At 42.5% G+C, this 25,726-nt stretch overlaps 1 protein-coding gene across 1 annotated transcript in view; it reads right to left on the bottom strand.

Moving 5' to 3' along the window:
- Positions 1-25,726, bottom strand: part of map3k15 (mitogen-activated protein kinase kinase kinase 15) — a 160,181-nt gene that overhangs the window by 118,157 nt on the left and 16,298 nt on the right. Inside the window, exons 2-5 of the mRNA XM_063051041.1 lie at positions 11,572-11,711; positions 7,004-7,197; positions 5,851-6,019; positions 2,975-3,081 (exon numbers count right to left, since the gene is read on the bottom strand). Coding sequence (XP_062907111.1) covers positions 2,975-3,081; positions 5,851-6,019; positions 7,004-7,197; positions 11,572-11,711 — 610 coding nt within the window. The remainder of the gene's footprint in view (positions 1-2,974; positions 3,082-5,850; positions 6,020-7,003; positions 7,198-11,571; positions 11,712-25,726) is intronic.

Here is a 25,726-nt window from a genome sequence, read left to right as displayed (position 1 = left end):
ATGAACCAGAAATGATCATCAACTACCCAGAGTGAAATGAGGTAATTTTCAATCACATGGCAATGAAATAAAGACAAAGGCCTCAATCTGACACCTGAGCTAAAATACATAATCATCAACATGGGAAGAACTTTTTTCCACATATAGACAGGGGAAATCTAAACTCACTCTGCCCAGAGGCTATGACACTGAGGCAGCTTATGCTTTCAAGACTGAGATTATTAGTTGTACATTAACTACTGGGACACCAAACAAAAGCAGATGAAGTGTTAGTGTGAATCATGATTGGAATGCTGGAATAGTCTGGAGTGGGTGAGGAAACATTCTTGGTCTGGCTATAATTAAGATGAAAGGTTTCACTGAGGCTAATTGGTCACATGTCCCTCAAATGGAGCTTTGCTGTGCAATTATCCTCTCCCCAAATCTGTCTCCACAAAATTAAACCAAATTGACAGCTTCCTTCTATTTAATCCCCTCTCAGGACCAGTTGAGATTCAGTGCATCGAATTACTTCGAAAGGATAGAATGGAATTCACAGAACAGGGGCAGGGCATTTGACTCAGTCAAAACTCCTTACAAGCTTCCACCAAGCTCCCTCCACTTAAAACTTTATTAGCCTTTCCTTTCCAATAACTAGACCTTGCTTAATTGTTGTAATAGTTTTAAGCTGTTTCAGTTTGTGTGACGGTTGGAGTTGAGGAGTACACAGACTTTTACCGCTGTACCATTGAGAACATACTCACCAACTGCATCTCAGTGTGGTATGGCAATTGTCCCATATCTGACCGCAAAGCACTCCAGTGAGTGGTGAAAACTGCCAAGCAGATTATCGGCACCCAATTGCCCACCATTGAGAACATCTACCATAAACGCTGCCTGGGCAGGGCGAAAAGCATTTATCAAGGATACATCTCATCCTAACCATGGTCTTTTTACTCTCCTTCCATCCAGTAGGCTCTACAGGAGCCTCCGCTCCCGCACCAGCAGGCACAGGAAGAGCTTCTTCCCTGAGGCTGTGACCCTGCTGAACCTCACATCACAGCTCTAAGCAGTATTGCACCCATATTGTACTGTCTCAGTACTTTTATATTTGTGTGCTGTAGCACTTTTTATTCACAGTTATTTTGTAAATAACACTATTCTTTGCATTTCTGGTTAGATTTCATTGGCTTTGTATCTGTACTCGGCACAGTGACAATAAAGTTGAATCTAATCTAATCTATTGTTTTAATTTTATGGTACTATTGTCATGATGTGCTCACAAAGGACTGGATCCAGGTGTAGGGGAATGGCAGGATCCCCAGGAAGAGACGGAAACAAGAGGTTAAAACATCGGAGGAGCAGCTGAGTGACACCACGAGAATTCATCCTCTCCGACACAATGACCCCACTCAGGCACCGACCGAGTCCTCTTTAAATAATCATAGACTGCGGGAAACATGTGCCAGCCACAATCAGTGTGAAAAGATTAAACCAAAAGCATAATGGCTTAACAACCCTAGTTAAGATATTGATTAGTAAATATATGGGAGCTCAAGAACCCTAGAAGCTCAATGCTCTATGGCAAGTCACAGGGTGCATGGCAACTATTGGCTGAAAATACTTGAGTGAAGACATGTAACAACTTTTGGTCTCAGTAAATGCAGTGGCGTAACAACAGCACACAGACAGAGTCACGATACTCACTGTTGGCCAAGCCCTCAGTGTCAAACATATTGCACAAACAAAGCACCCTCAGGCATTCTTAAAACAAATTGAGTGAAAGGACCAAGTTTTCCCACTACTTACGCTAACTGGAGTTATATTAGTGGAAAACAATCTATAAAGAAGATTTTCCAACCAGACCATCAAGAAAGCTTTGAAGTTATTATCCTGACAAACACAGGACTTGAGTGGAAATCTATTCAAAGTTTAAGGTTGTAGATTGGACAGTGGACTAGCACAGAAGCAGGTTCTGAGGCTGAGGCTCCGGGCCTGCTCCAGCGGCTCCGGGCCTGCTCCAGCCGCTCCGGGATTCACTTTCATTCTGAATGCTATTTGCTTGGTTTTATTGTTTGCATGATTTTTTTTCTTTCTATCTCTGCGCATTGGGTGCTTATCCGTCTTTTTTTAATGGGTTCTTTTGGATTTCTTGTTTTGTGGCTGCCAGTAAATTGACAAATCTCAAGGTCGTATACTGTATGAGATTAGATTAGATTCAACTTTATTGTCTTTGTGCCGAGTACAGATACAAAGCAAATGAAATGCAATTAGCATCTGACCAGAAATGCAAAGAATAGTGTTATTTACAAAATAACTGCGAATAAAAAGTAAGTGCTACAGCACACAAATATAAAAGTACTGAGACAGTACAATACGGGTGCAATACTGCTTAGCGCTGTGATGTGAGGTTCAGCAGGGTCACAGCCTCAGGGAAAAAGCTCTTCCTGTGCCTGCTGGTGTGGGAGCGGAGGCTCCTGTAGCACCTACTGGATGGGAAGAGAGTAAAAAGTCCATGGTTAGGGTGAGATACATCCTTGATAATGCTTTTCGCCCTGCCCAAGCAGTGCTTATGGTAGATGTTCTCAATGATGGGCAATTGGGTGCTGATAATCTGCTTGGCAGTTTTCACCACACACTGGAGTGCTTTGCAGTCTGATATGGGACAATTGCCATACAGATGCAGTTGGTGTGTATGCTCTCAAAGGTACAGCGGTAAAAGTCCGTCAGTATCCTTGGACACAGGTGAGCTTTCTTGATGCTCCGCAGGAAATAAAGGCGCCTTTGCGCCTTTTTGATCAGGATGGAGGAGTTCAGGGAGCAGGTGAGATCCTTGGAAATCTGGACACCAAGGAATTTGAAGCTTGATACATACTCCACTACAGCTCCATTGATGTGATGTATATACATACTTTGATAATAATTGTACTTTGAACTTTCTGAATTTTGGTCCATGCCATCTCTCTTCCCTACTACCTTACAGCAGAGGCCGTACCTGTTCAATGCAAATGCATAATGAAACCGGATGCTGTGCTGATCAGTCAGGTCACAGGTTGGCAGAGCCTCCAGCATTTCCACCAGCTTCACCATGCCATCATAATCCTATCAGTGGAAGAGCCAAAAAAAATAGAGTGAAACTAAAAATTCTGCCACTGGTTAACTTCTAAAAGAAAAGTCAAGTCGATTAATGAAAGCAGATAACAATAGCAAGATCCTGATATTGTTTGATATGTATAATTTGTTTTAGGATATCTGCTTGCTTTTAATCATTAAAATAATATGTTGAATTTAATGCACCCTCATAACTTAGTAGGGTTACATAGATCTCATAGTGAAATAAAGCAATGGGACCCATGGTGCTATCCTTCTCCCCATCATAAGCCAATAGGTCCTAACTGTCAAACAACCAATAAGCCTCACTGAACTCGACAGCTCGAATGGAAGAATGACTATTGAGCTGACCCCAGGTGACAGTGACCACTCCAGGAGCTGTGCCCCAGCGTAAAGGGTTGGAGAAAACTAGACATATGCGTGCATGATAAAAACCTCATCTAAGAGGGCTTCATCCTGCAGCTGAATTAACTGATAATACTTTATACTTTTATACTTTATACCTCATTGTCGCCAAACAATTGGTACTAGAACATACAATCATCACAGTGATATTTGATTCTGCGCTTCAGATTACAAATATTAAATATTAAAAATATTAAAAATCATTAAAATTAGTCAATATTAAAAATTTAAATTATAAATCATAAATAGAAAATAGAAAAATGGGAAGTAAGGTAGTGCAAATAACCGAGAGGCAGGTCCGGATATTTGGAGGGTATGGCCCAGTTCCGGGTCAGGATCCATTCAGCAGTCTTATCACAGTTGGAAAGAAGCTTTTCCCAAATCTGGCCGTACGAGTCTTCAAGCTCCTGAACCTTCTCTGGGAGGGAAGAAGGACGAAAAGTGTTTTGGCTGGGTGGGTCATGTCCTTAATTATCCTGGCAGCACTGCTCCGACAGCTTGCGGTGTAAAGTGAGTCCACGGACAGAAGATTGGTTTGTGCTGCGCCGTGTTCACGATCTTCTGCAACTTCTTTCGGTCTTGGACAGGACAACTTCCATACCAGGTTGTGATGCACCCTAGAAGAATGCTTTCTACGGTGCTTCTATAAAAATTATAAAAATCACTTGCGCACCTCCAATATAAGTTGGGTCGTGCGGTCCGCTACTCCTACTGAAGTCAACAACCAACTCCTTCGTCTTGCTGACGTTGAGGGATAGGTTATTGTCTTCGTACCATGCCACCAGGTTCTTGATTTCCTCTCTGTACTCAAACTCATCATTACCCGAGATATGGCCTACAATTGTTGTGTCATCAGCAAACTTATATATTGAATTTGATAGAACCTTGGCTACACAATCATGGGCGTACAGTGAGTACAGCAGGGGGCTGAGTACACAGCCTTGTGGGGTACCGGTGCTCAGAGTGATTGTAGAGGAGAGCTTGTTCCCTATTTTTACAGCCTGGCCTTGTCTGCGAGGAAGTTGAAGATCCAGCTGCAGATCTGAGTGCTAAGGCCCAGGTTCCAGAGCTTAGGAATCAGTTTATTTGGAGTGATGGTATTAAAGGCAGAGCTGTAGTCAATGAAAAGAAGCCTTATGTATGCATCTTTATTCTCCAGGTGTTCTAAGGAGGAACGTAGGGCCAGAGAGATGGCATCTGCCCTTGACCTGTTGCTCTGGTAGGCGAATTGCAAAGCGTCAAGGTTGACCGGTAGGCTGTGGTTGATATGTTGATGTGTGGTTGATGTTAATTCTCTAGGTTATGTGAGTTTGGGTGGGCCTAAAGATGCTGTGTACGCCTTGCCCTCAGTTCAACATTTAAAGCTCCATTATCAGTGAGATTGAAACTGCTATTGTATAAAGATGAAATTCAAAATCATTCTGCAAGCTCCCCTTATGCAGCCTTTGACAGGAAACATCCCACCCCCACTCTTCTTAATCTCTCAGGTTTTTCAAGCACATTCAGCTTTTTGCAAATTTACAAGCACACATTGTTGCTGTATCTTTGCAGTTTCTGAGTACACTGATTTTCCTCAGTATGATTTCCTTGCTCTTTTCCAAGAATGCCATCACACCACTGGTTTAGAGAAATGCAGCCCCAACAGAACTGACATTGGTCAGTACTACCCAGGACAAAATTTCCCACTGGATTAATACCACATTCAAGTCCTCTGAACGTTCACTCATGTCTTGTGGCTTACAGTGTGCATGAGAGGCAGGCAAGCAACCTGCCAAGCTTTGTTTGATAGTAGTTTGTCAAGCATGTGACTTTATTTATTTATTTATTGAGCTACAGCAGAACTTCAAGCCACGCAACACAGTAACCCACCAATTTAATGCTAGCCTAATCACGGGGCAATTTACAATGACAAATTAACCGACCAACTGGTACATCTTTGAACTGTGGGAGGAGTCCAGAGCACCCAGAGGAATCTTAAAGGTCACAGGGAGAACATACAAACTCCTAACAGGCAGCATCAGGAATTGAACTCGGTTGCCTGTACTGTAAAACGTTGTGCTAACCACTGCACTAGCGTGCCACCCCACTACTGCATGGGAGGGCAATGCCAGTAGGCACATTGGAATGCCACCAAGTGCATGGTTTGAGTTTCATCTTCATGCTTCCCTGGCTTGGAAATACGTAACTGCATATTCAACATTGCTGGGTCTAAATCTTATACTCCCACCCCGTTTGGCATTGCACCCACACTTGCACAAAGACCTCAAGCAACCATTTACGATACCCTAACCTGTGATGCCAACATCACATCAATGCATAAAAAGCATCATCTCTGACCCACTCCTTTCAATTTACCTGGATGTCCCTGTATGAGAAAAGAAGGTTTATGATGACGTCGGGCGTGATGACCTCTGTGCTTTCGATACGCAACTTAATGGCAGACAGTCGCTTGGCCAGCTCTTCCCCTTGGTATTTCTCCCTTGCATTTCTAATGTCACTCAGCAGAGTTTTCTTCAGGTACGTGCTGTGAGCAGAGAAGTGGTCGGTCAATGGTGTGGATAGTGATAAAAACAGCAACAACAGGAAGAATGCACTGAAAGAATGATTTATGTTGGAATAAATTACTTGTCAATCAGTGAGCTGTCAATGCAGTTTGAGCAATACTTTGAACATTCTAAAATGCAAATCCAACATTATGTCTCTTTAAAATTCTTGCCCAAACCACTTATTTTTGTGCTTTATGAAATCTTTACAGGAATATTTGTTTCATTTCAAATGTTATAAAACCTGTAGTACCAGAAAACTGGAAGGAATTTTTTTTAAGTTTAGCTCAACATTGTGAAAATAATAAAATCACTGGCAATTTTAACTCACTTGAACAAGCAGGTGCTTTAAGTTTTTGTACTTAAAATGTCAGTCAGTTTTTGATACACTAGATATCAAATGTTTGAGGCTTATTCGTTTCAGTTCTTTCTCTAGGTACTTTCCAAAAGTTTAAGTTATGGTCTCAAATGATATCTCCATCTGAATATTCACTTGAATTTCGAGACCAACTCTAGGACTGTCTTTTGATGCAGTACTGTGGGAGTGCCATGAAGCAGAAGGGCAGTCTTTAGGTGAGATATTAAACTGAAGCTTAATATTTAGTTGGCAATCAACTGTAGATTTATAGCATTATACTCTGTACTTTCACATGACACAAGAGGCCATTTAGCCCCTGAATTCCATACTATCTTACTGAGCTCTAAATCCCATTTAGTACAGTTCCATTAACTTCAATGGCTAGTCAGATTTTCCTCCTCACACAAAATTAACTCCAAATGTTCAGTTAGCGTTTCATATTTCACCTAGCTCGAACAGAGAAAAGATTTAAAAATATAGCAGAGGGTAAATCAGTTTCCCGCTGGCCTGTGCTGCTTCCCTGTCTTTCAACACCACCATCACCTTGACCTTCAGTGGCACATCAATAACTTCTGTTAACCATCTCTCGTCACCCTCAAGTAGTTACCTCGAAGTAACATCAATATCTTTCAGAAGATTGATCAGTTTCTCCACTAATGGTTGACAGAAGGGTCCGAGAAGGTTGTCCCAGTTTGGTTGTAAGTACTCAGTGGCCCTCCGTTGAACGTCATTCTCGCAGCACAGAAAATCATCATTTGCTGTTGTCACGTAGGGGATAAAATGATAATTGCTGCTAACAGCCTGACAGGAAGAAGATAAACATCACAGTCAAATTACACAAAAGATTCACAATATTTATATTAGTTTGCTTTAAGGGCCACTGTAAGGGATTTTAGAACATAGAACAGTAGAGGACAGGATGAGGCCCAATTAAATTAGTAATCCAATGGCCAGTGGAACTAATCCCTCATGCCAACACAATGTCTATATCCCTCCTATTCCCTCACATTCATGTACCTACCTAAAAGTCACTTAGAAGTCCCTAATGTATATCCCTCTACCATCACCCCAGGTAGCACATTCCAGGCACCCATCACTTTCTGAGCAAAAACCTGCCTCTCACACCTCCTTTAAAATGACCCCTTCTCACCTTAATACATACCCTCTGGTATGAGACATTTCACCCTCGGTGAAAGATACTGTCTATGCCTCTTATAATCTTATGAACTTCTATCAGGTCTCCCCTCAGTCTCTGCTGCCCCAGAGAAAACAACCCAAGTTTGTCCAAATTCTCTTTATAGCACATGCCCTCTAATCCAGGCGGCATCCTGGTAAACCTCTTCTGCACCCTCACCAAAGCCTCGACATCCTTCCAATAATGGGGCGACCAGAACTGTGTGCAGTACTCCAGATGCCGCCTAACTAGAGCTTTATGAAGCTGCAACACGACCTCCTGACTTTTGAACTCAATACCTCGACTAATATAGGCAAGCATGCCATACGTCTTCTTAACCACCCAATCAAAAGGGAGCTATGTACTCAAAAACATCAAGATCCCTCTGCTCATCAACACTGTTCGGGGTCGTACCCTTTACATTTGACCTACCAAAGTGCAACACCTCACATTTGGCCGGTTAATCTCCATCTGTCATTTCTACTCCCATTTCTGCCACTGATCTATATCCCACTGCATTCTTTGCCAGTGATCTACACTATCCACAACATCACCAATCTTCATATCATCTACAGACTTACTAATCCACCCATCCATATTTTCATCCAGGTCACTTATATACATCACAAACAACAGAGGTCCCAGTCCAGATCCTACAGAACACCATTAATGACAGGCCTCCAGCTGGAATAAGTTCTTTGTCCATTACATCCCGTCTTTAATGTGCTAGCTAGTTCTGAATCCAAATGGCGAATTCACCATTGATTCCATGCATCTTCATCTTCTGGATGAGCCTCCCCTGAGGGACTAAAATCCAGATCAGCAAAATGCTGGAAGAACTGGGCAGGTCAGGCAGCATCTATGGAAATTAATAAATAGTCAAGATTTCAGGCTAAGACCCTCCTTTGGGACTGCTATATGAGGAAGGGGGAGGACACCAGAATAAAAAGGTGGGGGTAGGGGAAGGAGGGATAGCTAGAAGGTGATAGGTGAAGCCATGTGGGTGGGAACCGTTAAGGGCTGGAGAAGAAGGAATATAATAGGAGAGGAGAATGGACTATGGTAGAAAGGTTTGAAGGAGGGCCACCAGGCAGAGATGATAGACAGCTGAGAAGTGGTAAGAGCCCAGTGGAGAATAGAAGAGGGAAGGAGGAGAGAAAAAAAAATTCCAGAAGGAGAAATCAACGTTCATGGAATATGAGGTGCTGCTCCTCCAAACTGAGAGTAGCCCCAATGTGGCTGAAGAGGAGGCCATGAACCAACATTTTGGAACGGGACTGGGGATAGGAATTTAAATTGTTGGCCACCGGGAAATTCTGTTTTTGGCAGATGGAGCAGGGTTGCTGGACAAAGCAGTCCTCCAGTTTACTTCAGGTTTCACCAATGTAGAAGAGGCCAGATCGGGAGCACTGAATACAATGGACGACCCCAACAGATTTACAGGTGAATTGTTGCCTCACCTGCAAGGACTGTTTGGGGCCATGAATGGAGGTGAAGGGGGGGCGGTGAGTGGGCAGATGTAGCACTTCTGTCACTTGCAGGGATAAGTGCCAGGAGGGAGAATTGCAAGGATGGACGAATAGACAAGGAAATCATGGAGAGAGTGATCCCTGTGGAAAGTAGAGGGTGGGTGTGTGTGTTGGGGGAGGCGTGGGGTAAAGATGTGTTTGGTGGTAGGTTCATGTTGAAGATTGCGGAAGTTGAAGAGGTTAATGTGTTGGATGCAGAGGCTCATGGGTTGGTAGGTGTGGACAAGAGAAACTCTATCCCTGTTAAGGAGGCAGGAAGATGGGATGAGCGCGGATGTCCAGGAAATGGAGGAGATGCGGGTGAGGGCAGCATCAATAGTGGAGGAACGGAAACCCCACTCTTTGAAGAAAGAGGACATCTCTGATGTCCTGGAAAGGAAAGCCTCATCCTGGGATCAGATATGGGGAGATGAAGGAATTGTAAAAAGGGAATAATGTTTTTACAAGAGACAGTATGAGAAGAGGTATAGTCAAGATAGCTGTGGGAATCAGTAGGTTTGTAAAAGGTGTTGGTGGATAGTTTGTCTCCAGAGATAGAGGCAGAGAGATCATGAAAGGGGAGGAAGTGAATTTAAGACCGGGGTGGAAGTTGGAGGCAAAGTTGAAGAAATTGATGAGCTCAGCATGGGTGCAGGAAATAGCATCAACGCAATCATCAATGTAGCACAGGAAAGGTTAGGGAGCATTACCACTGAAGGCTTGGACCATGATTCTACTAGCCAATAAAAAGGCAGGCATAGCTGGGGCCCATGGCTACCCCTTGAGCTTGGAGAAAGTGGGAGGAGCTGAAGGAGAAATTGTTGAGGGTGAAGACCAGTTCTGCTAGTCAGAGGAGGGCAGTAGAGGAGGGAAACTGTGAATATTTTGTTGAGAAGGAAAGGGAGAGCTGGAAGGCCTTCTTGATGGGAGATACAAGTGTATCAGGACTAGAGATGGTCAGGCTGAGGGAATTGAAAGTTGTAGAGGAGATAGAGCATGTGAAGCCCTTCTCCAGCCCTTTGCTTTCCCTACCCACCTGCCCTCACCTTTCACCTTCTAGCTCATCCTCCTTCCTCTCCCTCCCTCCTTTTTCATTCTGGTGTCCTCCCCCTTCCTTTCAAGTCCTGAAGAAGGGTCTCAGCCCAAAATATCAGCTGCTTATTCATTTCCATAGATGCTGCCTAACCTGCTGAGTTCCTCCAGCACTTTGTGTGTTGCCCTGGATTTCCAGCATCTGCAGAATCTCTTGTGTTTACTAAAACTTATATGTAGACAGCATCCACAGCTCTAACTTCATCAATCATCTTGTTATCTCATCAAAAAACCCAATTGAGTCAGTAACACACAACACACGGAACAGCATTATTCACAAACCTCCAGATAGAACAAGCCCCTTCGACCACTATCCTTTGTCTTCTATGGGCAAGCCGGTTCTGAATACAAACCGCCAATTCACCATGGATCCCATACATCTTAATCCTATAGATGAGCCTCCCATGAAGGACCCTATCAAACACCTTACTAAAACCCATGTAGACAACATCCACAGCTTTGCCTTCGTTAACCACCCTCATCATCTCATTGAAAAACTTAAAAGTTAGTAAGGCACGATTTGCTCCACACAATGACATGCTGGTTCTCTCTAATTCGGTCATGGTTTTCCAAGCACTCATAAATCCTATCATAAAGAATTCTCTCCAGTAACTTCCCTACCTTGTGGTTGGAGGATTCCATGAGAGGGACATGTGTAGATGTTCAAAAAATTCTTTCAGAATGCAATTTATAAAGAACAAAATAAACACAGAAAATACTCAGCAGGCCAGCAAAAAGAGAGATGGAGTTCATTTTTTAGGTCAAAGACTTCATCAGAAATGGGAAGGAGATTTTTTAAAATAGGTCACTTTAAGTTGCAGAGAAGTTGGCAGAAAAACCGGACAATAAAAGCCATCTATGTTAGAGTGAGACAGGTTCAAATAGGTTTACGGAACTGCTTCAGAAGGTGGTTCAGAGATAGTGGTGCATGACTGGAAGTACAGTGTGACCAAACTGTGCCGGTGTCTGTAGTTCCCACCTTCGTCTTATCAGCCACTCCACAACCCATAATATTGAAGTGGAAGTCAGTTATCCTTGATTCCAAAGGAATGCCAAGAAGAAGAAGCGGCAGAAATTGGAATGGAGGATCAATCTCAAGTGGACTGATTGCAGTAATGGTGGTCCTTGTGTGGCTCAAGGTCACCCAGGAAATTTCAATGCAAAGATTGCAGTCTTACATGCAAAATATGTAAAATGGCTAATATGGCAACATCTTAGCTATCCTAAAATTCTGAATCCTTGCTCTCAAAATAGCCCTACTTTTTGAAATTGAATTCCAGAGAGACAAAATATTTTACAAGAAGGAGTTAATTTGAAATGACACATCTGTTGAAGGCGTAATCCAGAGGGACTGGCTGCAGAGACACTTTTTACTCCAGCTCAGTCAATGAATTGACTAACCTTAAGTGACTGGGCACCTTCCAGGTCAGTGTTGTGATAGAGGATAATGTTATTTGTCATGTTGAAGCTTTCTCGCACGCCCAGGTGATAAAAGAGCGTAGGCTGCCTGAAAACATCACTCATGTCCACCACTGCAATGTCTGTAAAGGAAGATCAGGCTGACTCATTAATGTTCACATTCAGCACCAAACATTCCCTGGAAATCACCACAACAATATCTGAAAAGTTACAATTGCAACAAAGAGTATAAGCCATTTCTTGCTGGTATTGAAGGCCATTCAGTCCATCAAATCCAGCTAAGCAATCCCACTCCTTTGTGGTTCCACCAGTTATTGTCTGTCAGATGTCCATCAATAGGCCCCCACCATTGGTTTTTACAAACCACTTACCAGCAAGTCTCAGGGGGGAAAAACTACAGCATCTGCAGAAACCCATGTGGCCAGAGCAAGAACTTCACACACATATGCACAAAGCACTCCAGATCAGAATGGAACGCAACTCCCTGAAGACATTGAGGAATCAGCACTCCCTGAAGTAGGCGTTAATGACAAGTCAATTATTTATTGCCCATGCCCAGTAGATGAGCAAGCTGCTGGCGGGTGTATATTAAGACATTCAAACAATATCTTCACCACACATATTCAGATTTTTATTTCTAAAATACCAAGTTCAATTTCTAAAACTGCCATTCTGAGATTGGAACTTGTGTTCTACTGATTTATATTCCAGGGGTTAGGTTTATAAACCCAGCAGGCTACCACTATTTTATAGTGTCAGTGTATCAGGTGATGATATCTGCAGGAGTAGTCATGTGAATACTTTAAATCAACCAAAGAAGACAGCATGAGATAGAGGCCAAATGGTTGGGGATGGGTCATGGAGACAGAATTAACATGAAAATTAGCTTCCAATGACTTCAGCCAAAGGGAAAGAAAAATGCATTAACAGAGTGTGAAATACCAAAGTAAAGCTAACATTACAACGAAACACTGCCAGCACAATACTGCCAGCAGAATGCCATCATATATGCAGGCCTCACAGCAGAAAGACGAAGAAACACCAGATGTTCACTGCACAGAGATATCAATTACTACACATGCAAGTGCAGCCAATCACCTGCAAATCTCACTGCACCCTCCCACCACACCTGGCCAATGGTTTAAAGAAGGGCTAATAACCAAACCACAATGTGAATCCAGTGGACCAAGGTCTGTTTGATACCATGGGCTATTCCAGTCTTCAGAATTTCACAATGATGCCACAACAATAGGGACTCTGACGATGATGCAAAGCCAATATATCTATGCACAATATTCCATCTCTTGCTATAAATTACCACCTCTTCCACCTTGATATAATGCTAAATACTTTCTTTCAGGAAGGTGCAACTTCCTTAGCTGTAAAAACAATTTTCTAAAGTTTACTTCCATAACACATTTCAACAAAATAAACTTGAGAAATTTGAAGATTAAATTTCTAGCAGGTGAGAGTTTAACAGTGAGGCAGCCCTCCTTTTAGTCCTTTGAATCAACAGGCAGGAGGGATTTGTCAGGGCCGGAGCCAGAAACCATGGGTTTGACTCTGAAATGTCCTAGCAAGCCTCTCAGTTACACCAGGGCCACTGCAATGAAATATACAACAAAGACACTTGCAGTCCATTTGGCCTTTCAAAGCCCTCCCAGCCATCTGAGAACTGGTGTCTACGTTTGGAGAGCCTTCCCACAGCCTGGTAAAGTGACACCTTGACAGGTTTGTCCTCACAGAGTCCGACTTTACAGAACAGGTGACAAAACATGTTACTTTTTCAAGGAATTCCAACAGATTTGTCAAGCAAGATTTTCCCTTGAGGAAACCATGCTGACTAAAGCCTATTTCATCACTGAGGTCAGACTAACTGGCCTATAATTTCCTTTCTTCTGCCTCTCTCCCTTCTTGAAGAGTGGAGTGACATTTACAATTTTCCAGTTTTCTGGAACTATTCCAAAATCTAGTGATTCTTGAAGAATCATTACTAATGCCTCCAGAATCTCTTCAGCCGCCCCTTTCATAACTCTGTGGTGTACCACATCTGGTCCAGGTGTTTTATCTACCTTCAGGGCCTTTCAGTTTCCCAAGACCCTTCTCTCTAGCTATGGTAACTTCACACTTCATGCCCCTCAACCCTGCTCAATGCAAGATGGCTCCAAAGTCCATTGGCAACTCTCTGCATGCTGCGGGAATTTGTACCAGTTTTCCTCTCAAATATACTCCTCTTGAACTACTCTCGCTGCAAGCTGCAGCATGTAAATTTCCTCTTATCAACGGACTACGATATTACATCAATGATCTTCAGATCTCATGTTCGATGGTTAAAAACAGACCCTTCAAGGACGGGACCACGGACAAGGCCAAAAATGCGGCAGGAGAGGCGGGATTCAAAGCAGGCTGAAGTGCAGGGGGATGAGGCCTTCTCTTCCTACCATCTTGTTAGCGAATGTACAGTCACTTGAAAATAAGACTGACGATCTCAGTGTCAGAGGCAGCTGAGGCAGATCTCAATTGCCCCTTGCATTGAGACTTAGTTAACAGTGAACGGGCTGGATACAGCTATCCGAACAGAAGGTTTTACAATTTTCAGAATGGATCGAATCTTGAAGTCTGGTAAGGAAAAAGGTGGCGGCGTATGATTTTCAGTCAATTCTCATTGGTGCACGGACGTTGGAGTTCTGTTAACTTCTTCTTCCCCGACTTAGAACAACTAACGATTAAAAATGTAGGCCATTCTATTTGCCTTGAGAGTTCTGATCCATGATCCTGACCGCAACTTACGTACTGCCAGCAGCCGATTATAAGCCGGAACTGCACAATACTGTCTGTAAACAAGAAAAAGCCCATCGCAACACGTTTCAAATTATAGTTGGCAATTTTAATCAAGCCTGTTTAAAGAAAGCCCTGTCCAGTTATCACCAGCATGTAACTTGCTTCACCAGAGGTCCCAACACATTAGACCCCTCCTACGCTACCATAAGGAATGCCTATCGTTTCTTCCTGAGACTGCATTTTGGCAAAGCGGATCATTTGGCTATACTCCTGCTACCCGCATACAGACAGAGCCTGAAGAGTAAGGCTCCAGAGATCAAGACTACCAATAGGAGGTCATGGGAGACTGAGGAATTGTTACAGGATTGCTTTGAGTCAGTGGATTGGGCCATTCAAGAACTCACTAGGGTCATTATAGAATTTATTAAAACAGCTGCTGATGAGTGTGTCCCCATGAAATCACTCAGGGTTTTCCCCAATCAGAAGACCCAGATGAACAATGAAATCTGGAACCTGCTGAGAGCCAGATCAGAGGCATTCAAGTCTGAAGATCAAGAATGCTACAAGAGGTGCAGGTATGATCTCTGGAAAGCCACCTGTCAGGTAGAGTGGAGATTCTGGACTAGACTGGAATCAATGAGGGATGCTCGACAGCTGTGGCAGGGTTTGAACGCCGTAACCTCCTACAAAGTTAAATCTTGTGACATAGGGGACAGTGCAGCTTCCAGATGAGCTCAATGCTTTCTGTGCTCACTTTGACCACGAGAAAAGGCGGGAACCATTGCGCACTCCCATGTTGAAGCATATCAGCTCCTGTCTGAATAATTACTTGGATCCGCTCCAATTCAGCTACTGAAGCAACAGGTCTGCAGCAGATGCTATCTCACTGGCTCTTCACACAACCCTGGAACATTCAGACATACATCAGGATGCTCTTTATCAATTACAGCTCAGCATTTAACACCATTTTCCCCCTCAAAACTAATCAGTAAACACTAAGACCTGGGCCTCAATACCCCTTTTCGCAATTGGATCCTAGATTTCCTCACTTGTAGACCCCAGTCAGTTCGGATTGGCCAAAACAGCTCCTCCGCAATCTCCATCAGCCCAGGAGCACTGCATAGGTGTGTACTTAGCCCCCTGCTCTATTCGCTTTACATCTATGACTGTGTGGCTAAGTACAGCTCCAACACCATGTACAAGATTACTGTTAACACCACTGTTGTGGGCTGTTTGAACAGTGGCAATGAATCAGCATACAGGAAGGAGATTGAAAATTTGGCTGAGTGGTGTAATAACGACAACCTCTCACTCAATGTCAATAGGATTGTAGACTTCAGAAGAGGGAAACCAGAGGTCCACGAGCCAGCAATCTTCAGAGGATCAGAGGTGGAGAGGGTCAGTAACTTTAAATTCCTGGGGGTACTATCTCAGAGGACCTGTCTTGGACTCATCATAAAAATATTATTGCGAAGAAAGCATGACAGCCACCCTACTTCCTCAAAAGTCTGCAGAGATTCGGCATGTCATTGAAAACCTTGGCAAACTTCTATCAATGTGTGGTGGAAAGTGTGCTGACTGGCTCCATTACGGCCTGATTTGGGAACACCAATGCCTTTGAGTGGAAGATCCTACAAATGGTAGCGAAGTCAACCTAGTATAGCAGGGGTAAAACACTCCCAACCATTGTGCACATCTACATGAAACATTGCCATAGAAAAGCAGCACCCAACGTCAAAGATCCTCACCACCCAGGCCATGTTCTTTTCTCACTGCTGCCATCAGGTAGAAGGTACAAGAGCCTTAGGACTCGCACCAACAGGATTAAGACAGATACTACCACTCTTGAGCAAAAGGGGATAACTACATTCATTTCAGAACTCTGTTATGTTGCTATCTCATGCTCGTTATTTATTGCTATTTATTTTTATCTGCATTTGCGCAGTTTGTTTACAGTTAACAGTTCCTGATGTTTACAGTTTACAATTACTATTCCATAGATTTGCTAAGTATACCTGCAGAAAAAGAATCTCAGGGTTGTATGTGGTGACGTGTATGCACTCTGATAATAAATTTTACTTTGCCCACTTTTCTGAGCCACTTGCCCATCCATTAAAAATTTATCTTACTCCAATGATCTTGTTTCTGCAGAGCTCCAAGTAGAGAATTCCAAGGTCTGAGCCAGGATTCGAGGTCATGATCCAATACACAGAAATAGACACTCTAAACCCACCTCATCCATGCCAACTATGATTCCTATCGATTAAACTCATTTGCCTGTATTTGACCAATATCTCTGTATGGCTTTCCTATCAAAGCTTTTGCACAAATATCTTTTAAAATGTTGTAATTATTTCCTCTGGCATCTCTTTCCATATAACCACCAACCTTCATATGAAAAAAATTATTCCTCAAATCTCTTTTAATTTTCCCTTCCCTCACCTAAACCTATGCTATACACAAGACACTTGGAAAACTATCAGAATAACTGAGGCAAAAAATTCCATCTGATACTTACATTGAAATTCTCAATCAAATTTTAAAGGACAGTTTTAGCATATCACCAAGCCAAGAAGAAGAGTTTGTTACATAATTGCTCCTCCACTGAAACACAAATAGATTTCTTATTCCACACTAGAAAGTGGTTAAGTTTCCCTAAAGAATAAGATGTTTATAGCTGTTGACTTATCAAGTGGTTATGTTAATTATGAGATTATAGCATTTCTGTTAATTGAAGGTGACAGCTCTGGAGAAAGCGGATGTCATATTCCAAAGTGGCACAGATTTTGGAAAGCTTCCCACAAACCAGAAGGTAGCAAATGTGGCCTCACTGCTTAAGAAAGGAACAGGAAACCATAGATCAGTTAACTTGATATTAGTAGTAGAAAAATTGCTGTAATCTATTAAACAAATGTAACAGAAAATAATGTTAGAATTAGGCACAATCAACATGGATTTATGAGAGGGAATCATATTTGGTAAATCTGTTCAGAATATTTTGTAGTTGTAACTTCCAAATATGCAAAGTGCTGTATTTGAACTTTCAGAAGACCTTTGATAACACCGAATTATTAAATAAAAAGCATGATATTGGGGCTAATTTAATGGTGTGCATGGAGGATAAATTCACGGACAGAAGATATAAGGAACAGGTGATTTCCACATTGGACGGTTATAACTAGTAGGCGGCCACAGGAATCACTGCTGAGGGCCAGCTTTTCACTACAACATCAATAATTTTGATGAGGAGATGAAGTGTTATAAACTTGAATTGTTGAGGATTAAAAGGTGGGTAGCACACAACATTTTACATCCAATAGGTCCGCACTGACCTTATAAGCCCATGTGACCAATTAACCTACTAACCCACATGTCCATATGTCTGGAATGTGAGAGAACAGTGGACCACCTGGAGGAAGTCTATGCGTGTGGTTCATCCATCGTCGTCGATGAAGACCTCTACACCATTAGTCAATTTGAGACTAGATGTGCTGTGTCTGATGATGACTGGTCAGGCCAATTCGGGCACGAAATGTCCTGGCACATGTTGGGCAGACACGTGTAGGCACTGCAGTTGTTGAGCTGGTGGCTCTGGACTTGCGCAGCTCGCGCTTATCTTGTGCTTCAGCAAGCGTCTTGCTTCGTAAGCTTGACAGCCCTTGTGGATGAGGCCGTGCCACGTAGGGCAGTTTTGTGCCAGCGTTTCCCAGATGGTCGTGTCTATGTCAGGAGGCCTTTAGTGTGTCTTTGTAATGTTTCTTTTGTCCTCTAAGCCAGCGTCTTCCAGCAGAGATTTCCCCAAAAAGGAGCTGCTTGGGTATGTGCTCGTCCGGCATGCGGATGACATGACCTGCCCACTGTGTCTGTGCTCTCATCAGCAGTATGTGGACTGATGGTAGACTTGCTCTAGAGAGAACTTCAGTGTCTGGTACTTTGTCTTGCCATCTGATGCCTAATATTCTGCGAAGACAAGTCATGTGGAAATGGCTGAGCTGTCTTGCATGCCTTCGATACACAGTCCGCGTTTCACAGGCATACAGGAGGGTAGTGAGTACCACGGCTCTGTAGACCTTCCGTTTTGTTGCTGGACTGATTCCTTGGCGTTCCCATACAGTTAAGCGCAGTCTACGGAAAGCAGAACTTGCCTTTGCTATTCTGCAGTTAACTTCTGTATCAATAGTCACTGCTCGGGCGAGGGTGCTGCCAAGGTAAGTAAACTGGTCCGCTGCCTGTAGTTTCTATCCTTTGATTGTGATTTTGGGTTCTGTGTACGGTGCATGAGGATCAGGCTGGTGCATGACTCCACGGCTTGTGACTTTGGAAGCCTATGCAGTCATGGGAAGAACATACGAGCCTCTTACACACAGCGGTGGAATTGAACCTGGATCGCTGACACCGTAATAGCGTTGCACTAATCTCTGTGCTACTGTGGTGCCCAATATCCTAAGGGATTTGACAGGGTCAATGCAAAAGATGACGCTTCCTCCTGGCTAGTGTGTCCAGAACCAGAAGACACAGCTCCACAACAAGGAATTGGACATTCAACACAGAAAGAAGTGAAACCCCCTTATACTTGGGTGTCTCTGGATAACCAGCTGGTTAGCCCATCGCTAACAGCCACTGGATGCTGTGGCGATAAACCCACCTTTCTCCACTTCGTACAGCTAGGACGCTCACGACTATGGTCCCACCAAATCCGTGAGGTTGTGATATCTCGCCCACCCAAACCCCGGTTTGTGTGAATGCTGTGTGATTTACTGCCCCTGGCAAGAAATAACAGATCGTACGCTGCATGCAAGTAAAAAGAAGTATATTTGAGAATGCTAATTTAAGCAACAGTTATTAAATGAAAGACAGAACAAACACAAAAAGGGCCCACTACTCTTAGCAGTCAAATGTGCACTTAAGTTGGAGCTCATCTTGAACTTGTCTGTCACTCACGCGCTGGTGCCTTGGTCTGCGTGAAAGCACAATCTGCCTTCGGAATGTTGCTTGAAATCCATTTCAAACAGATGGGTCTCCCTTGGGAGTACTGGGTCTTCCTTCTTGAAGCCATTCATCTGCACTAAGCACACGTCCAACAGGGACAGCATCCTCAGTGTACTTTTCCCCTGTCTGCTTCCAGCTCCCGCCAACAAAAACCTTCAGCCCAGCATCCTCCAGAACCTTCTCCCAATTCCATATCCTGATTGGCTGACAGCACATTCCTAAGTTTCCTAAGCCTCTTATCTTAGCTCAAACCCAAATAAGCCAAAAGCAGAACAGACTGCTCTTACTAAAATGAAATACCTACAGCATAGCAGTAAAAATCTTAACCAGGGTGTTACACTCTCCCTCCACCAAAAAAACTGGTCATGTCCTCCTGACTTTGAACCTTATCAACCCATCATTAATATTTCATGACATCAGCATCTCCAATCCATTTGTGAATGATAATGGCATATCTCACTAGGAGGATAGGCCAGCCTCCTGTGTGGCTTCCTGACTCTTTGAGACCTCCTTACCCTATCTTCAGCTCCTCCAGCTTCAACCATCCCTTGTGACCCTTCCTGTCTACTAGAGGGTGCCTCTCCCTGTCCACCACTCATGACTTCTGGCAGCTCAGGCCCCCCTGCTCCATGACCCAGAGGATGGTGTGTCTTTGGACTTCTCTCTCAAAGAGGTTTTACAAACATGTATTCAAGACAATATCAAAATTCATTACTGGCAAAACCTAAACTGATTCAACATCAAAATATCACGGAGTATATTCTGGATGATATCAAAAAAGCCAATTTTTGGAATTTTCTTGATAAAAGTTTCCAAGAATAAAATCCTGAAGTACAAGACCATTCATGATCCTACTGAGATCTTAACCATCTCATGATCTTAACCAAGAGGCCAAATGGCCATGTCCTGCTTCTGTTTCTCACATTCTTGTGTCTCCAGGGATTTTGATAAAAGATGGGGCAACAGAGTTACATTGTCAGTGAATAGAGGACAGCCTTGAGGTATTAGGTGCCCTACTCCCATTTACTTCGGAAATAAACAAAGATTTGAGATTTCACACACAGAATTGTGTCAATTTAAATTTCCTCATGGCAATATTTCTATTATCTTGTATTTTCTAATAAAATAGGAGGCAAAATCAACTCTAGTCTATGCCAGCCCACACACAAATCAGAATGCCACAAATTATATTATGACCGATAGGACAATTCATGATAATCATCTGGATATAATAGTACAGAATAAACAACTTATTTAATTGATATAGCCATTCCAAACACACATAACTTACAAATATCAATAAGTGAAAAACAACAGAAATATGCTGAATTAAAAGTGGAAATTGAAAGACTTTGGAGCATGAACAGGGTATACATTGCCCCAATATTAATATCGACAACTGCTGCCATCCCATACGCACTCCACGATAGCATTAAACAATTAAGGCTACACAGTAATATCTGTGTACATCTCCAGAATGCCACAGTACTAAACACCACTAAAATAATCTGAAAGTTCCTAGCAATTGACAAATGAGTGCTCTTGGCTATGCCCGTATCTCAGGCTTTACCAGCTTGAGCTGAGAAAAAATAAATAAGAAATAATAATAGCTACAACACACGCAAGTCACTACACAATAGCATTAAATAATTCTGTCTAATCAGCAATATTTATGTAAATCTCCAGAATGCCACAATATGAAACACCACCAGAATAGTCTGAAAGTTTCTGTCAATTGAGAAATGGATGTACTTGGCCTTGCTTGTATCTTAGGTTTTACCAGCTTCAGCTGAGAAAAAAAAATCAATAAATATTGAGAACGTGAGATGAAGAGTCCTTGAAAGTGAGTTCATAGGTTGTGGGAACAGTTCAGTGATGGGGCAAGCGAAGTTGAGTGAACTTATCCCCTCTGGTTTAAGAGCCTGGAGGGTGAGAGGTAATAACTGTGCCAAAATTTGGTGGTATGAATCCCAAGGTTCCTGTGCTTTCTTCCTGATGGGAGCAGCAAGAAGAGAACATGTCCTGGGTGGGTAGTGGTGTGGGGGGGGGGGGGTGTTGCTTGACAAAGGATGTAGCTTTCCTGCGACAACGCTCCATGTAGGTGCGCTCAATGGTGGGGAGGGCTTTACATTGGCTCATTTGTCAACTGTGATGGACTGGGCCGTATCCACTACTTTTCTGTAGGACTTTCAGTTCAAGGGCATTAGTGTTTCCATACGAGGCTGTGATGCAGCCAGTCAATATACTCTCCACCACACATCTATAGAAGTTTATCAAAGTTTTAGATATCATTCTGAATTTTCACAAATTCTTACGGATGTAAGGTGCTGCTCTGCTTTCTTCATAATTGCATTTACATGCTAGGCCCAGGAGAGGTCCTCTGAAATGACAACACCTTTAACAGAGTGACCAAATAAATACACAATACTCCAAGTGTGGCCTTACCAAGTCCTGTGTAACTGCAACATAACACCACAACTCTAATGCTCAGTGCCCTGACTGATGAAGGCCAGGATGTCAAACTGCATTTTTCACCACTCTGCCTACCTGTGACATCATTTTCAGCAAATGATGTACTTGCACTCCTAAATTCTTCTCTACTACAACATTCCCCAGGGCCCCACCGTTCAACGTATCTCATTCCCTGGTCTGAGTTTTCAAAATGCAACACTAAACACTTATCCAAATTGAAAGCCAAACTTCAGCACACTTACCTAGTTGGTCAAGATTCCCCTGTAACTTTTGATAACTTGTTAAGTGTCTACAATACCACCTATACGTATTAGCGTTATCTACAAACTTACCAACTATGCCTTGTATATTCCCATCCAATTATTTAAATAACAAACGGCACATGTTTCAACACCAAACCCTGTGGTACACTCTCACTTCCAGGTCTTCAGTCTAAGAAACAACCTTCCACCATCACCCTTGGGTTCCTACTTTCAAACCAATTACGCATCCAGTTAGCTGGCTCTCACTGGATACCATACACTGTAACCTTCCAGATGAGCCTACAATGCAAGACCTTGTCAAAGGCTTGATTGAGTCCATCTAGAAAACTTCCACCATAGTCATCTATCCTTTTACCCAGTTTCCCACGAAGTTCGAGGATGCACTTGGTCAGACCCTATTCACACCACCTTCCTATCAACTCCCCAGACTTTCTACCACTCACCAACACACTTGAAACAATTTACGATAGACAGCCTTTGGGATGTGGAGAGAATGTGCAAACTCCTCGCAGAAAATAAAGGTCAGGGACAAATTCTGGTTGCTGGAGCTATGAGATAGCAGCTCTACTAGCTGTGCCACTGAACTGCCCAGCTCTCTGACAACACCGCACTTCCAGGTTGTGTAAATGTTGTAATGTTGACAATATATATAAATCATTCTTTTCCACCTCTTCATTATTTTCTGCTGTCTCACGGTGGCATTTTCTTCTGTGGTTCAACAAAACATTTAAAGTTGAGATAAGCAGTGGAAGCTAGTACAGTCAACAGTGTACTTTGAGTTTAATCATGTTGAGAAAAAGAGCACAAAGGATTTACACATCAAGGTTGCACATGGGAAAGCAAATTCTCAGAAACTCAGATGCAACTGTCACTTTATAATTAAATAATTTGTATCAGCAAGTCAACAAAAATTCCATTCCTTGGAGATGGCTTGACATTGGAAAGAGAAGCAACAGTAACTTGTAACCATGAGAAAGGAAATAGTTCTGACCTTAAGGGAGGAGGTCAGCATCTTTGAGAAAGGAAGGAAAAAGGCACTTAGTGACCTAGAGTAACCAGCACTTAGAACATAGAGTTCAGGGAGTGCGCCAAAGAAGTGGCTTCAGCCTTTGGAATGAAAACCTTTTAAAACAAGTTTATAGCCCAATAAAAAAGACAGTACATTTCCCTAAAAGGTAAAAGCTCCATGTGAGGTTAGGTAACCTATGTTAACAGTGAGCCAAGATATAAGTCTTAAACAAATTCAAGAAAAATCCATGGAACTGAGTAGTTATAGCCACAGTAGATTACAAATAAATAAAAGGTGTCTTGATAAATGAGAACTATGCATTGTTTCAGTCTGCAGGATGAAGAGAGCCAGAAATAAATAACAAGTAACTTATAGTGGATCCATATTTTACGAAATGGCAATGGACAAAATACAGGGATTTATAATAGATAAATCTCCAGCACCTGATAATTTCCATCCCAGGGTGTTAAAAGAAAAGAGGTGGATAAATTAAAGGCATATTGGTAATCCTTATTTTCAAATACACTACTTCCAGATATGAAAAATTAGTAATGCTGGCCAACTATGACAGACAATGAAGAAAGAAGAAAATTATCTTAATATTAGCTTTTGAGAAATTCTGACACTTAGAATCCAAAACCAAGAAAAAAAAGGTTCAAGCAGATAAAAGTTGGAAATCCAAAGCATCAATCAGGTCTCAACAATCTCATTTGATTCAGTTCAGCACAGCTTGAAATTATTTTAGGCGATTTTGAAGTCAGATTCAAATGTTCACCTTTACCAATAAACTCAATTCCAGCTAAGTTAATAACACTGCTGCAGGAATCAACTTCTAAATACATTAAGCAATATATTTTGCAGGAAAGGTGTAAGGATTGTCATATCTTGAAATTTTTCAGCAATTAGCCAAATTAATTTAGCCTGATGTAATTGTGACGCAGCTGGATGCCCCAGTGATCATCCATACCTGTCATACAGGCAGAGTAAAGTTGGCATTTTGTGTGCATCCAAAACAACAGTCCCACGCATTAACACTTCCATGCTCGTTCTTATTTTGGGAGGTGGGAGCTAACCCAATTTAACTGCAGGGATCCTTGAACTAAACACCCCCACCCTTCAGCCAAATTACAGTGAAAGGAGTCTTGCTTTGTCCAGAAATTAGAGAATTAACCTCCTTCTCCCAACTCCGTCTCCTTGTCTAACAAAGGATGCAAGCTATGTACAAGCCCCACTCCCTCATTTTGGAGAATGCCTGCAGCCTATCCTAGCCAGTGTAGTTTCAGGTGTATATAGGATCAAAATGATCCTATATAAAGCAGAAATACAACTCTACTCACCCTGTGGATGGCAGAAGCCAGTTCACAAAAGGTTGACACAAGATATTATTACCAATTATCACAGCAAATAGATGAGTGGCAAATAGCAGGAAGTTTATACTAGCTTCGCCAGATATACCAGAATGAAACAGGGATCCAATGGTTAAATTACAAGGATAGTTGGATAAGCATAATGAGTTTAGAGGGTTGGGATTTGATATTAATAGCCTGTGTAAAGTAACAAAGGGATTCAATCAGTTAGATACTGAAAAACTGCTTTTATTTTCTGGTAGCATAATATATTTGGGGGGGGGGGTGAAATATGACTACTTTGTGTATCTTCCAGAACAGGCACAAGGAGCATAATTAATACATACTCCTTCCTCCTGCAATCCTTCTGAACATTAAAATATGTAATTTGGGCTCCCAAAGTACATCTCTATACATATATATTCAAAGTAAATTTATTATCAAAGTACATATATGTTACCATAAACAACCCTGAGTTTTGCTTTCCTGTGGGCATACTTAGTAAAGCCAAGAAACATAATAGAATGAATGAAAAACCACGTTCAACAGGACAAACAATCAATGTTCAAAAGACAACAAACTGCACACATACAAAAAAAAGAGTAATAACTGAATGATCAATAAGTTTCAAAAACATGAAATGAAGAATCCTTGAAAGTGAGTCCATAGGTTGTGGGAACAGTACAGTGATGGGATGAGTAAAGTTATCCCCTCTGGTTCAAGGGGCTGATGATTGATAAGTATTCCTGAATCTGGTGGTGTGAGTCCTAAGGCTCCTGTACCTTCTTCCTGATGGTAATAGCGAGGAGAGAGCATGACCCTGGTGGTGAGGCTCCCTGATGATGGAGGCTGCTTTCCTGAGACAGTGCTTCATGTAGACGTGCTCAATGGTGGGAAGGACTTTACCCATGATGGACTGGGCCGTATCAACTACTTTCTGTAGGAATTTCTGTTCCATAGCGGGCTGTGATGCAACCAGCCAATAGACTCTTCACCACACCCCTACAGAAGCCTGTCGAATTTTTGACGTCATGCCGAATCTTCACCTACTCCTAAGGAAGTAGAAATGCTGCCTTGCTTTCTTCGTAATTGTATTTATGTGCTGGGCCCAAGATAGATCCTTTGAACTGATAACACCAAGGAATTTAAAACTGCTGACCCTCTCCACCTCTGAACTCGTCCCACACCCCCCCCCGCCCGCCACCACCCGATGAGGTCTGACCTCCAGTTTCCTCCTCCTGAAGTCAATACGCAGCTCCTTGGTATTGCTGACATGG

Source organism: Mobula hypostoma, chromosome 6, assembly GCF_963921235.1.
Source record: "Mobula hypostoma chromosome 6, sMobHyp1.1, whole genome shotgun sequence".
Classification (NCBI taxonomy): Eukaryota; Metazoa; Chordata; class Chondrichthyes; order Myliobatiformes; family Myliobatidae; genus Mobula; species Mobula hypostoma.
This window is presented reverse-complemented; position numbering and strand designations above follow the sequence as displayed.